The 14,997-nt window shown below is 47.0% G+C and overlaps 1 protein-coding gene across 2 annotated transcripts in view; it reads right to left on the reverse strand.

Annotated features, from left to right (window-relative positions):
• Positions 1-14,997, reverse strand: part of soga1 (suppressor of glucose, autophagy associated 1) — a 40,597-nt gene that overhangs the window by 23,026 nt on the left and 2,574 nt on the right. For both annotated transcript variants that reach the window (XM_029157172.3, XM_029157171.3), the window contains exons 2-4: positions 14,312-14,413; positions 14,096-14,218; positions 7,856-8,005 (exon numbers count right to left, since the gene is read on the reverse strand). In XM_029157172.3, coding sequence (XP_029013005.1) covers positions 7,856-8,005; positions 14,096-14,218; positions 14,312-14,413 — 375 coding nt within the window. The remainder of the gene's footprint in view (positions 1-7,855; positions 8,006-14,095; positions 14,219-14,311; positions 14,414-14,997) is intronic.

The raw sequence follows: 14,997 nt of genomic DNA on the forward strand, positions 1-14,997 counted from the left end.
TGTTTCTGTCCTGTTTGTTCTTTCATTCTTTGCTTCCTCTGATATGTGACTTCAGTTCATTTTACTCACATCACTCCAAGAGTTTAACCAACAACTTCCTTCTGTGGCCGTGTTTGACATAAACCAACTCCATTACAGGCTGCTGCGGCCTGATGTGAAGACTCAACACAAACAAACAAGGGTAGGCATGAATGTCCTCATATATTACCTCTGAGTTAAGGGATGAGCTTAATGCTTTTAAAACTGTCCAGTTTATCGACCTGCTGCCTGCCTGAATTTATTACAGGGGTGTCTGTGTGTGTGTGTGTGTGTGTGTGTGTGGGGGGGGGCGCTGAGAACAGACAACGTCCCTGATTACAGATAAACAGGCCTAATGAACAAGAAGATCATCATGTGGTGCGGCTGTGTTTTTACTATGTGGCTGTTACTGTCTGCGAAGCACATTCTTCCCACGGGACAATAAAGTTTAGAGGGGCATAAATTACAACCGGAGGAGAGAGAGAGAGAGAGGAAGCCAAGATTGGCGAGAGAGAGCTAGATGATTGACGAGGAGAGAGAGAGAGGAGAGAGGAGGGAAGAGAGAGCTTATCGAGGGATGTATCTCTCTAGTTCGCCCGATATCTCTAGCTCTCTCGTCTCTCTCCATCTCGATCCCCCTCTTTAGAAGAAAGGGAAAGCAGGAGGACTAAAGCACAGGGTGGGAGTAGTGAGGAGTGTTCTATTAAAGCTAGGACGCAGCCATTATGTTTTGGCTGTAGCAACACAAATTGACTGCACTGAGCCCTCTGAGAAGTTTGATGGGAATCACCAGAAAGCGCACAGAGGGAAGTTACCACCAAATGCTCCTAAATCCTGACTCCAGCTGGCCGGTCCACACGTGACGGCCAACCCCATCACGTCCTTCTGTTCCTAATCTGCTCAGTACTATAATACCACTGCTTCACTCAGACACAGAATTCTACAGTACTTAGAGGTTGACAATTACAATGGAAATATAAAAAATGTATTTCAGAAGGTGCCTTCGTGTTTGTTCTAATCATCACCTTTCCGGCAAAGAAGCATGTCACCACCAGCAGCAGGTAGAGTCTCGGTGAAAGCGCTTCTTTGCTGCACAGAAGTGCAGGTTAATGGCGCGTGACAGTGTGGATATCGACCGTTTAACTGGCGACGGCCTGGCCTTGCGCTGCAGTAACGTTATTGCTCCATCTATTAGGCGCTATAACAGCGAGGCCTCGTGAGCACTGCCCAGAGGACAGAGGCCGAGGGGAAGCAGATGAACCCTGATGGAGGAGACGAGTGGAGGACAGAGTTTCAGCAAACTGACCTCAACAACAGGACACAACAGGACAATGTCTTCTTTTTACAGTCAAACCTCGATGTATTAACGTTTCATTTATATTAAAATAAATCTCTGTGGACACGTTTCTCTTCAGGCAGTTACACAATCAGTTTCTTCAGCTGGACCACAGAGACCATCCCATAATAATCCCCCTATTCCAGCCACTTAGTGAGTGTGTGATGACGTTAAAGAGCCTCTTCTCCAAACAGTCAAGCTCCAGACACCCACATCTCCATTCAGACCATTACCCACCAGTGATTGTGTCTGTGCTGGATGACTGGTTAAGACTGCACTTCAATTATCACGGCCTCTTAGAGATAAAATATTATAAAAAAAAATAAAAAAACTTTCATGAGCATCAGTCCTGGAAAAAGTTGCTCTTTAAACCGAACCTGACACATGTTCAGGAACGTCCCTCGCGTGCAGAGAAAGTATCGGCGTTCACGTGGACGTCGACTCGCCTTCCTGATCCAAACAGAGCAGACTGTCACAGCCGCTCAGCCTCTTCCACAAAGCCTGGCCGTCACAACGGCGCGCACAAAGCGGCGAGGGCAGCGAGAGCCAGAGCTTTTGTTCCCGTCCATGCACCCAGTTACATAATTCAGTGGATGGGAGAAGAAAGTAATGTCCACTGATCCCTGGACAAAAGATATTCACAACAGAGACGATGGAGCAACTGTAGATTATATAACATAATGCTCATGACACTAAAATACTATGAGCAGATACTTTAAAGCAGTTATATAATAGTGTAACATGCGTCAACAGCGATCATCCACAACACGTGCGCCTGCATCAGTTTACAGGACAGCTTGTCTCTGTCTTCCCAGGGTTACCGCTGCCGCGGGACATCACACCGGCCCCCGGTAGCCACGGCAACGCGCACATCGCACGTTGCCGCGGCAACCGCGCGGCGCGGCCAGACTAGCGGTGGGAGGGGGAGTGTAAAGGGGGGGGCGCCAGCTACCCGTCCTCCACGTTTCCACTTCCACGTCACAGCAGGAGCCGGACGCGCGTCGATGACGCCACGGCCGGAGAGACGGGAGGAGAGGAGGAGAGGAGGAGACAGGAAGACGGAGGGAGGGACTGGATGCAGAGAGGCATATATGGAAAAACCAATCAAACCATTAGATGTAAAGGACAATTTGCACAGTTCTCGCAGCTTTAGTCAAGAAACGCAGCCTCACTGTCACAGACAATCACATATTAGAGTAAAAAAGAATAAACTGGTGAGCCAGTAGCCAGTGGTTTGATCCTCGGTGGAATGTTTGGCCTCCGGCTCTCACCACCATCAAAACACAAATCTCATTTATCTTTCATATGTTTCAGAGCTCAGACGCTCTCCAGCGGGAGCTGCAGTCTCTCCTTCATCCCAACTTTAAGTTTCCTCCCAACTGTCTTTTCTCGCGTTCACAGTGACATTACACAGAGGGACTCGTCTCCGCAGCTCAGTGCCGTGCACCTGTAATGTCATTAGCGCTGCCAGGAGTGCGAGGGAGCGCCGGTGAACCACTGCATCCGCGTCGCTTAATTCATCATGCACACAGCGCAGGCATCATGAATCACTGCTACCCCTGTTGTCTCATTAAACTGCAAAGACAAGGTGACGCTCTTAGCAGCGAACACACATTTCCACCTGACTGAGAGCTTCAGCTCGTATGAAGCCAGTAAATTAGAGCGTGTGAAATGTGTTTGTTGCCATGGCTCCGGACCACAGGTGCTCCTTCGAGCGTGCGGCCTTTTCACTTAGCAAAGTGTGAAGCCACTCGATTCAAAGCCACTCTACCCCTTTTAAAACATTTAAATGTCTTCATTGATTGGCCTCCAGCCGGCGGTGATAACACAGGCAGGCTGGAGCTCAGGTGCTGTACAGAAGAGCGTGAAACAAAGGAGACGAAGCTGCAGACGCTCAGTCAAACAGTCAAAAACCTGACAGGAATCTTAAAGATGTCCAGCGTTTTCACTTAAACGTGTACAATATCTTTTAATAGATTAGCGAAACTAATGTTTGTTTTTCACCTGTGCTGATGATCATGAGTCCTATTATGTGGAAATCGATCTAGATTATTTGTACCACGCTGGTAAGTTCGACCAAAGTCAGCACAGTTCCTTTGGAAGTGGCTGCTCTCGTACTGTAGCAGCGTTGTAATTACTCTCCGACAGCGGAGGCGGCGGCCGCAGGAGTATAATGGAGTCATGTATAATTCAGGAGCTAAGAGCTAAGTTCGCTCCAGACACGGCGGCGCCCCACAGAGATCAGGGTGCAACCTTTCAGCAAATCCCAGTCCGTCCCTCACAGGTGAGATAATCCTCACGCCGGTCGGCCTTTAATGGCTGCAAACCCTTTAAATCTGTGGGAGGACCCCCCCCCCATCATCTATCTGCTCATTTACTTCCACAGACCACCTCCACCCACCTGCTGTGCTTTTGTTCCCCCTCCTCTTTCTCCACTGTCCCTAAAGCCTTCGTCCATTAGTGGATACATATGCATATAACACCATCAAATAACCAGGAAATGGTTGCCATGGTGACACCATTGTTGTTCACATTAGTCTGATTCTGACGACCGATCAAACTGCTCTTTTAAAGTGTGACTAAGAGTAAATGACTTTCGCCCATTCCTCCTTTCCTACCTCCTAGCGCTTGCCTCCTTTCCTCCCCTCGTCTGTGTTTACACTGCTGTTTCTCCCCAGTCGCCTCGCTGCATCTCCATCAGTGGCCACTCTCCAGTTCTCAGCCCACGGGGGCATCGCAGACACACTCATGTTACCGCTGCTGAGGCATGAAATTACCTCTGTGTTGTCTCTGGGCCCGACACAAACATTGGCGGTAGAAGGAGGCTCACGCTAATCACCAGCGCGCACAAGCAGGGCAGTCGCGAGTAGCTGTCATTCTGTCAAACTGTTTAAAAGGGAGGATCTGATTTCTTGGTTAAAGGTGGGAAAAATACCAACATGAAGAGCCATTAAATGAGAAGCAGCTCCGCCTTAATGTAAGCGATGTGTGATTGTAGCTGTACACGCACACGAGTGTAACCTGATCTGTTTGCTACTGTCACTGTGGATGTGCTGTATTGTTGCAGCAGTCGTGTATAGTGTGTCCTGTAACGCTGCTCCCAGACCTCAGTCAGTCCCACCGGTACCAGCGAAGCTCCCATCGACCCAGAAACGCTGCCAGCAGAATTCCCCTTCTCTCCCCCCCCCCCCCTTTCTCTTCTCGTTCTCATCTCCTGGGGCTTCTTCGGTTTCGTTTTCCCCGTCCTCTGCTCTGCTCCGTGTCGTCTCCACGTTCAATACTTCTCCCCTTTGTCAGAGCTCATAGCTTCTCATTTGATCTGATTTCCGCCTTTTCACCAACAACTGCCTTCTTTGTCACGTTCACCTGCAATCTCCGCTCCGCTGTCTCCATCTCTTCCCATTTTTCATTTTCTATCTGTCACCCCTCGCTCTCCTCCTCTTTGCCCGTTATTTACTCCTCCGTTACTCTTCCTTATTCACTCTTCTCGCATAAGCTGAAGCAGCCCTTCTAGATCAGGCTGTCTTCTCTAATAAGCTCATCACCGTGTCCCTGCTACATTGTGTGTGACGTATGAGCTTGACTTTCTTCTCAGTTCTTAGACCATCTTCTCTAATCAATCACTCTGGCCCAGATAAAGCAAAGTTTAGGCCCAGGCTGCTTTGATGCTCTGACCCATTTTACACGCGTGTCCCCGCAGACAACAAACAGCTTTAGTTGTAACCCATCGGCCTGAGATGAACCCCTGGGGACCAACACAACTGACATGACCTGTATGTTAAGATGGGAAAAGGTCGAGTCTATGTGCAAACACTGGGTTTTACACATTCAGTGTAGGTGTGAACATGAATGCTCGCTGCAGACAAACCTGGCTGCAAGTGAACGCCTCGTCTGGACACACACACACACACACACACACACACACACACACACACACACACACACACGGCTCCAGCCGCCCTTGTCCCACATCCCTTAATTCCTGACGAACAATAGGCCGCGCTTCCTGAAAGTTAGGAATAACAAGGGAACGGTTTCCTTCAGCGGTGACCGGAGAAGGAGAGAACGAGGTAGAGCTCTGAAACGACCAGAGAGGAGAATGTCACTGCAAATCAGCACAACAGGACCACAACAGAGGAGACTGGGCTGAACCCAGCACCTTACCACAGGCAGACTCATAAAGGTCCTGCCTGCATCCCCCAGTCGACAGAGTGACCTTATCACGGCCAGGGGGCTAATTCTTAATCACCAGGTTGTGCTTCTCTCTCTCACACACACACACACACACACACACACACACACACACACACACACACACACACACACACACACACACACACACACACACAAAGAGAATGAAACCATTAAATGACCTTCAAGGCAAACAGGGGATTTAAACATGTGACTCCTGTATCTAGAGAGAGCGACGATAAAGAGAACAATCAGAGAAAGGCAGAAAATGAAAGGAGCAGTAAAATGGACAGACTGAATGACTGACGTGCATTTTCCCATTCACCCTCCAGTCACTGAGGCTTCTTCCAATTAGACGTGTATCTCGCCTTCTGCCAGCGCTCCCACAACGCGCCCACATGGTACGGTCCCCCTTCCCCTGTCTTCCCTCTCTCTTCAGGTCCTACACTACATCATTGCTGCTCCCTCGCTCGCTCTCTTTGTTCTCCTGTGCTTCTTGTCTTTGCCTCCGTCTCTCGGCAGAAATTATTCCAGTGCGGTCACGCAACCCTCCTTTCCCTGCATCACCGCGGTGCGATGTGGCTGCGGCCGGAATAAAAGCCTTTCTGGGCATCTTCTGGTGGAGGACCACGGTGAAGCTGCCTCAATAACGGGCTGATGTCATTCATAAGTTGTGGATCCCCAGCTCCATTATCTCCCCCACTGTCCTTTTGTCCTCGCTTCAATCACTGCCTTCCTTTAAAGCAGCCTCCTCACCTTCACACGGCACCCTATCTATATTCCCCATCCACTTATTTTCTCATGAACCTCCCGGGAGACGCCTTCCCTCCCTCGGTGCTTCCTGAACTGAATCCTTCGCTCAATCACATCTGACCTTGCCTTGTTCAAAGGTCAAATGGCTGAAACGGACGGATGGTTTCCGTGAGGAGGCTCGATGAGATTTCTCCCTTGTAGTCGGACTGAGCTGTCTTTTCACCAACAGGATGGTCAACAAACCTCACAGCTCTGCTTTTTACACATATCAGACTGGAGGCTGCACCACCACCACCACCACCACCACTCCATCAATAATTCACAAACCTTCTTTACCTATAAACATCCAAGGCCTCCTCTGTGTTTACTGGCTTTCTCCCTATTATCAGTCTTATCCTCCTAAGGGGCGGTTTCCTGCTGTTCCAATCTCACCTTCCCTTCTTTGGTTTTGTTTTTTTTTTCACTTGCACGAAATCTCGCTTGCATGTGTGTTCGCTGTATAATCAAAGGTGAGACATTCCTGGAGGGGGGTGAGCGCGCTCACAGGCACGGCTCCCTGCATCACACCAGCTATGTGAAGAATTCCCAACACCACAGACCCACACACACACACAGTATGAAACTAGGATGGCCTTCAGCTAACAGGGGCCCTGCAGTAGTTTGGACCTGGCTGACATAAGATCAGTTAATTACAGCGGCAGAAGCTATAAATAAGTAAACAAGCAATGGTAATGGTGTAAAAAACAACATACATATTTAAGTGGTCCAACACCAAATGACCACAAATGGGAACAAAGTCGTTTTCTTTCCTTTCGTCTCTTCACTTTTCCAACTAGCTCCATTAAATCTGCTTCCTATGTAAAGTCTGCATCAAAGCATCTCCGCCTCCCTTCCATCCGTCCACAAACTGGAAACCGATTGTTCTCGGGGAAGCCACAGTTCAACCAGAGCCGAACAGACAGCCCCAGATCCCCAGCCAGCGACCCAGCCATCCGTCTAAGCCTGACCCACATCAGGGGCCTGTTCCAGGGGCCAAGGCCATGAGCATCAGAGCATCAGACGCTGGGGGAAGCGGCGAGCCAAGAGAGCCAAAGACCAGTTAAAAGGATGGAGAGACGGGGCTTCGTTTTCTGCTTTTCACGCGGACCGACAGCTGAGAGGCCGGCCGCTATTTGTGACCTCAATTTATTTTTATTTATTTCAAAAAAGAGCGTGCTGCCAACTCTATTTCCACGTTTGCGTTTATTGCAGTTGGATACACTTGGTCCCTGCAGAGTCAGCTGAGTGGCAGAAATAAGGCGCGGTGAGAAGGAGATGTCCCCAGTTCCACCGAGTACAGCGAGCGCTGTTTTCTTAAAAGGGCCAGAAGGACAAGAGGCTAAATACGGACTTGACTCAAGCTCACTGTTCAGCTGAGATTTCCAGTTAGGCACCAACACAAGGAAGGCTCTCAGCGAACTGGGGCCGTGGAAACCTGCAGGCTCTCTACAGCTCGGCCCATTTGTAGAATGTTAAACCTGGCTCTAGAGCTTCCAGTCCGGGTCTTTTTGCTCCTACCTTGTCGAGTTCCTGCTGCAGAACCTGCTTGGCGACCTCCAGATCCTGCAGTCGGACCCTCATCTCCTCGTTTTCCTGCTCCAGATCATTTCTCTTCTTTTCCACGCAGTCCAGCTGACTGTGGAGGCGGATAGAGACGTCCTTGGCCACCTTGAGAGGGCGAGATGCAAAAAGAGCACTTTAGCTGGGTGGCGTCTATAATTAGCTCCCCACTCAGGAAAACACTGCTAGAAATTCTGCATATGTTTTCTTTCTACATTTAACTTTACAGAGATGTTCACAAAATAGTTTCAGACTAAAGCAGGTGCACATCTGAGCATTAATTGTGAGTGTGTTGCTGTCATCATAGGATATTGCTCAGGAGATTAGTTTCAGCTGTTCAGGTGAAGGAATCTTGGCTCTGCTTTGAAGAAATGCTGCCAAAGGAACCAGGACCGGTTTGAGCCAGTTACTTTAGCCGAGTCCCTAGTGGGTCTTCTCTCAGAAAAAAACTTTCAGCATGTAAACTGTACACAAGGTGTGATGTTTATTATCTAATAATACTAATGATCATGAGCTGGAGCTGATCTTTTACAAATACTGCAATGATATAAAAAACTGACAGTCAAATCATTATCACTGTTAGAATGCAAGTGGACTGAACCGTCTAAGAAGCAGCGATGGAGGCTCATTAACACAAAAAATACATTCATCATTTTCCTGCTTTAATGTTTAGGGAGCCTGCTGATAACTGAGCTGAAGTTTAACCGACCTGAGCAATGTTGATCATCCAAACAGGATGAACCAGGTTTACTGTGATCCCTGTTGTCTTGACTGTGTTTGGGGGAAACACACTGAGCCAATATTAAACTCATTCTTCTTACGCTTGTCTTTAGATCAGTGCTATACAGTTTAGGTGTTCTATAAATTGGGCAGCAATAAACACGGATTCATTTTTTGTAGTTACAACACTTCTCTGCTGTCAAATGGAAAAACATTTTCTATCCCAGCCTATCAGTTTATCACAGAAAAATATTTATGGCGTTTGATGGAATTAGATCGTAGATTAATTTTCACAATTAAATAAATGTTTGTTCAAAATATTTGTCCAACATTAAGCATTGTGAATATTTTTTTACAGTCAAACTAATGTGAAACTACAGTATGTGTGTTACGTACTCCAATAAAAACCCATTCACATCAGAATATTCAGCCTGAAAGGGCTTTGGTTTTTAAAGAAGCTCATTATCTGTAATAAAACAAATGTAACTTTTACTTTAAAAGGTTGAATTAGATGAAACTTTAATGATTCCCATTAGAAGCCCATTGAATGAACTTACGTTTTAGTGAAAGGTCTTTAACCTCGTTAAGTGTAATCTGGTGAACAAAGCTCTGATTTTGTGAAGACTTTTATGGTAATTGATTTTCTTACATTCAGAGTTGATGAGTTTAACGTTATTAAGGATTCACATCTATGTTGCTAAATAAAAATGAAGTGTTTCACACTCTAATTAGATTGCACCCTATTAAGGCTGAAGGGCCGAGTGATACATCATCCTTCTGCCATCAAAGTTGAAACTCTGCTCCAGGCAAAGCAAAGTACGACCTGCTAATAATATGACTTGATCATTTTAATGCCACATTCTTTGACATATTATTGGTTAGTCACAGCATTTTATTTCTCCAAACACTATTTGTGCATGTGTGTGTGTGTGTGTGAGAGGGTTTGAACTGGTGCCAGTGTCCCACAATGCCTCTCTGTACGGCCCACTCTCGCTGCATCAATGGCTCCCTGAGCCCCAGTTCAAGTTTTAACGTGTGCGTCACTGTGTATTTTCCTCTTTCATTGTCTTCTGCTCTAGTTTTCAGATTTTCTCCAGGAATGGCCAACAGCTAAAACCTTAGCAACACAAGCTTCAATGTTTGTTACAGGATTAGGAACATCTGCAACCTTGAACGTGGACAAATGCTGAATGTCAGTGGAATAACAGTGGAAAGTAAATAACCTATAGATTGTCTGGCTAAACTAGGACACAGACACATCAACATCAGTGCTTGTGCATTAGGATGCTCATGAAGCTCTCAGCTCTTCATTTGTGTTGGCTGTGCCTGCAGGTGTATATGTGGATCCAACAGGGCGACGGCCTGTTTAACTCTGGCTGCATCTATACGACAGCTTTTATAAATGGGACGTTGTCCCCCCTGCAGGTTTACAGGCTTCTGCTCCTTCACCGTCTCCTCTCCATCCAGCCCTCCGCTTCAGTTCTCCTCTAACAGTCTTTATAAATGCTGCATTGTAGTCTAAATTAAAGGACAACGTGAAAGAATCTAACGCTATTGAAGCTCAGGTTTTGCCCAGCAACAGAGCTATAGTATGTAATTAGCATGCGGCCAGGGTGTCGAGCTGGGTGAGAGCTAAACTCAGTGCGTGTGTGATAAAGGGAGTGTGGAGTCGACTTGACTCAAACATGTACAAACACAAGCCACAGTGCAAACAGCAGCATCTTTTAACAAGTGGCAGTTAGTCCTCACATGGATCTTTGTCGTGTCCACAGCGTGTGGTTGTGAGTGCACTCAACAACCGGACTCTTGTCTCTCCCATCACTGAGCCTCACGCTCGCCCCGGCTACTAAACGCAAGCAGAAACGGCTAAAGTCTAATGTGGGGATGCGTTGGAGAGACGACCGTTACGGAGACACAAGAAGCGCCTTTGTTTATGTTTGCGCAGCTCACACAAAACGCATTTCAAGCAAGTAAAAGTCAGCGTTAGGCTTATGAATACAAACTAATAATATTCTGTTAAAGGGTTCACTGATATGTTTACATGCACTTATAACCAGGTCACTCAGAAACCTGTTTTTCTCTCCTTGTGCTTAAAGGCTGTTGCTGTAGAGCAGTGACAGCGTTTCTCCTAACACCTCCTGAAACATTCACGCTTCTGCAACCTGAGAAGGACTTCACCGAGACCCGGGGGCGGTTAAAAGCAGGGTCTTCGTACCGTGACGCTCAGGTACCAAACACAGTCGCTCTGCTTAAAATTTAAAGCTCCCTTTTAGTCACTTCAGAAATTTAACTCCGGAGCCAAATCCTGTTGTTTTAAAGTGTTAAGAGTGGCTGAAACGAGAACATCATTTAAACTCCTTTAAAATCTCACCAGAAGTCTTTTTAATATTCTGCCTCAGCTCCTGACAGTGGTCCAGACGGTAGTTTATCAAAGAACAGAGGCTCCGTGAAACTGTGAAGCATCTGGAGTGTTGCATGCGTCAGTCTCAGAGGCCATTGTGTTGTTCATTTTAATGAGCTACAGTATGAAATGTGCTTACAGAGCGTCTCCCTCCAGGAGCTGTTTAGCTGAGGCTCTAAGTTTACGGGAGCATCGCACAGTCAGCTGCTACCGGCGCAGAGAAAGACGTGTTACATATTTCCATGCGCGGCTTTTAAACACCTGATGAACCCAACCCGTTTCTTTATCGTCATATTTCAGAAGATAAAAAAACACCAATACAAAAAAAGCACCTGTCCTTTATCAGGATCTTCAAACTCCTGGTAACATAAGCATGTGATCAGCACGTGACAGGGCTTCCTTTATTCATAATAAATGATGGGTAAATGCTGCTATATCTGCTCTTAAGAGTCCAATAAAATGCATCTGAGAGATGCGGTGTGGATGTGTGACCCCTTTGATATTCTTCTTCTAAAGACCCATTTGGAGAAAAGTGCATCACAAGTAATCTGCTTTATGTCTATATATAAAACCATTGTGTGTGAAGAGAGACATGGAAGCCGCTGGCGTGACAGCTGTGATCGCTCTATCTTTGGACAGAGTTAGGATGAGACGGATGGAGGGAAGCGACAGAGTATAGAATATACTGATATAATCCTTGGAAGTACAACATTAGATGCAGTTTAGCTGAACATGCCCTCCATACATTTGTATTAACCATCCAGCCTTAAATATTTTCAAGGAACAAGGAGTAAGTTAATTATTCTACTAAAGAACTTAAAGCTAGCATTAGCATTGTGTGTGTGTGTGTGTGTGTGTGTGTGTGTGTGTGTGTGTGTGTGTGTGTGTGTGTGTGTGTGTGTGTGTGTGTGTGTGTCTGTGTGTGAGACATGTGATGTGTGAAAGGCAACAACTGACGTGCATCTGATTTTAGCTGTCTTTCACACATACGCACAACACACGGCGTGGCATATGGAGATGAGCTGGCGCTGCTCAGATAAACACACCGGAGCTGCTTCACCGCTGCACATTCCCACGGAAACTCTGTGGGGACCAGCGGGTCGCAGTTCTAACCTACCCTCACACACACAGAGACTTTAGGAACCGTGCTGGCTTCCACCTGGGGGCCGATGGATTATAGAGGTGATGCAAAACTCAGGAGGTAGAACTGTGAAAAACTGCACTGATCAAGAGGGAAAAATAAGTGAGGAGAAATAAGAAGACGGCGGCAAATGGACTTTTTAACAAACAAATATGTCAAAGCATGCTGTACTGTAAATGGGTTTACACTACTAATTGCACAGAATGTATACAAGAACCACCCGGAGCATAAATATTCCTCTCAGCACAGTAAACCTGTCCTGTGCTTCGTCTCCTTATTTGGTCGTCCAACATCCAGAAGGGTCTAATCTTCTAATCCCTCTTCTCTAATAATATGGCTAACATGCATGTTACAGTAGGTGCATCGCTGCTGAATGAACAGAAAAGAGAGTCTGCAAGTTGGCATTTCTTTCTAGGTGGATGGAGGGAGGTCGCCGGCCTGCTAAGGTCTCTGTGGGACGGATTCTCTGTGGAGATGTGAAGGGCAGTAATGCCGCTGTGACGCCGTGAGAATCCTAACAACCATTTCCTGTGTGTCTGCGTGTCCAGATGTTTGCAGCCTGTGGGAACGGGGCCAGTGTGTGAGCAGGACAGGATATGATGAAAGTCTGAATCTGGTGGAAAGGCCACGCAGGCAGACGCCACACACACCCAGCACATCCCACATGTGTATCTGACGGATTTTCCAGTACAGATGTTTTTGTGCTGTGTCACGGAGGAAGGTATGATACCGCTACCAAAATAAACCCAGGCGTGTCTGTGTGAGGCTGGCAGCAGAGCGGCTAAGGAGCTTGACCTGGCTCTGTGTGGAGGACGGCAACACGTGAGGTCAGGCTTGTCTTTCTTCCTCTTTTAACAAATCTAACAGACCTTTCGTTGATTCCTAGAAAGTATATCGCGCTCTTGATTTTTATTTTCCCACGTTGATCTCTCTTTCCACTGTTTTGTTCCTCCTGCACTCATTGGCTGATTTGAATTTTCAAACAGTCAACAGCGGTTTCATCAAACCCCTCCCCCTTCCGTCCTTCCTTCCATTCCTCCTTCCTTCCTTCCTTCTTTCTTTCCTTCCTTCCTTCCAAAACAGTCAGATGGTGAGACAGCAGCTGAGAGACAGACAGCAACAGCAGGCACACACACACACACACACACACACACACACACACACACACACACACACACACACACACACACACACACACACACACACACACACACACACTCGTTCTCTCTGAGGGCATAAAAGCCTCATTGTATCCTCCATCGCGTGGTAAATGTCGGAGGAACGCTGTGTATTTGACAGAGTCTATTCACAATCCAGGGTCACCGTGACGGACAACACTCAGAGGAGCCTCACCATGAACTCGGTGTGTGTCTGTCTGTGTGTACCTGGTGTTTATCAGGCATAATGACGTCACTGAGATGACAGCTGTGTGTGCACACGGTGAGCGTGGCCATGTGGCAGCTTAGGCTTTAAGACCTGGAGATTCGCTTGTGATGGTTGAGTTCAGCCGCAAACGCCCAGTGAGAGCAATTAATGTATTAACGTGTGTGTGAGGCCAACTTTGAGTCCTGGTGCGGCTTCTAGCCCCAGAACTAGTCCATCTATTTCAGACGGGGGAATTCCCTAAACAAACTAGAGGAAGTCTGACCTCACCACAGTCTTGTGACTTCAACAGTGTAATAAATAAGGGTCATGTGGACTAACTTAAAGTAAATATCAACCAGAAGTGGCACAAAAAGTCACAGCAAGGACAAAGCATGATCTCTTACTGTGGCTTTCACAGATCAGGCTCCTTAGACATTTTGCCAAATAAAGAAATTGTAAATAATAATACTAAAGGTTAATTAGTTAAAGCAGACATGTCTTTTGTCGGAAACATATTTTCCAGCTCCGTTGACCATTTCACTCACTTCCCCTCAAACATACAAGCACCTACTTTGACGTCTTGCTCCAGCGTTCGAATCAGTTCCCCGTCCACCAGCCCCGTCTGCGCCACGCGGAGAGAGCGCCGCTCTGCCTTCCTGAGCCGGTACTGCAGGATGCGGCAGGTCTTGTTCGCCTGAGAAATCGACCCAAACACGCGGGTGAAAACACGTTAACACAATAAGAGACGTGCGGTCATTCAGCCCGTTCTTCACCCTCTTTAAAGTACCTGCTCCAGCTGCTGCCGCAGCTCCTGCAGCTGGTAGACGTCCTCCTCCATGTACATGTCCCGCATCTCCAGCATTTCAGAGCGCAACTCCTCCATCTCGTCCTGAAGAAGAGCGCGTGTAAGTGCCACAGTCATTTTTAACATTAAATATTGAACCAGACACTGCCTTCATATCAACCTGCAAATAGAAAGAGAGCTCTAGCTGGAAATCTGCATCATATTTTCACATGTGGGTCACAGAAGGACTCTTTCAATGATACTGATATAGTAATATTGTACTAATATTTGTTTCCATGAACCTTTCTGTCATTTACATCTTAATTAGAATTATCAGGATTTACCCCAAAAGGTCTGAGTCTGGGCTTTAATAAGAGGCAGCAGCAACAAAACAGCTGTTCTTCTGAAAATGTGCAGCAACTGTTTGCTAAATCGGATGCGTCTGCGTGACTTGTAAAGCCAAATAAAGGGTTGGTTGTAGTAGTTGCTGTAGTAGCGCTGTCATTATTTACTACGGTGGAGAATGTGGGTCAGCCTCTGCACTGTAGCAGCAACGAGCTCTAGCTCTAGGGATGTGCGTGTGCAACGCATAAAAGCGAACCAGCGGACAACAGCGGGCAGGATGTGTCTGCGTCTCCAGCAGCTGACGTCTGAATGGTTTGTTTATAGACTGTAAATGTTGTGTGACT

This window comes from Betta splendens, chromosome 7, assembly GCF_900634795.4.
Source record: "Betta splendens chromosome 7, fBetSpl5.4, whole genome shotgun sequence".
NCBI classification, from domain to species: domain Eukaryota; kingdom Metazoa; phylum Chordata; class Actinopteri; order Anabantiformes; family Osphronemidae; genus Betta; species Betta splendens.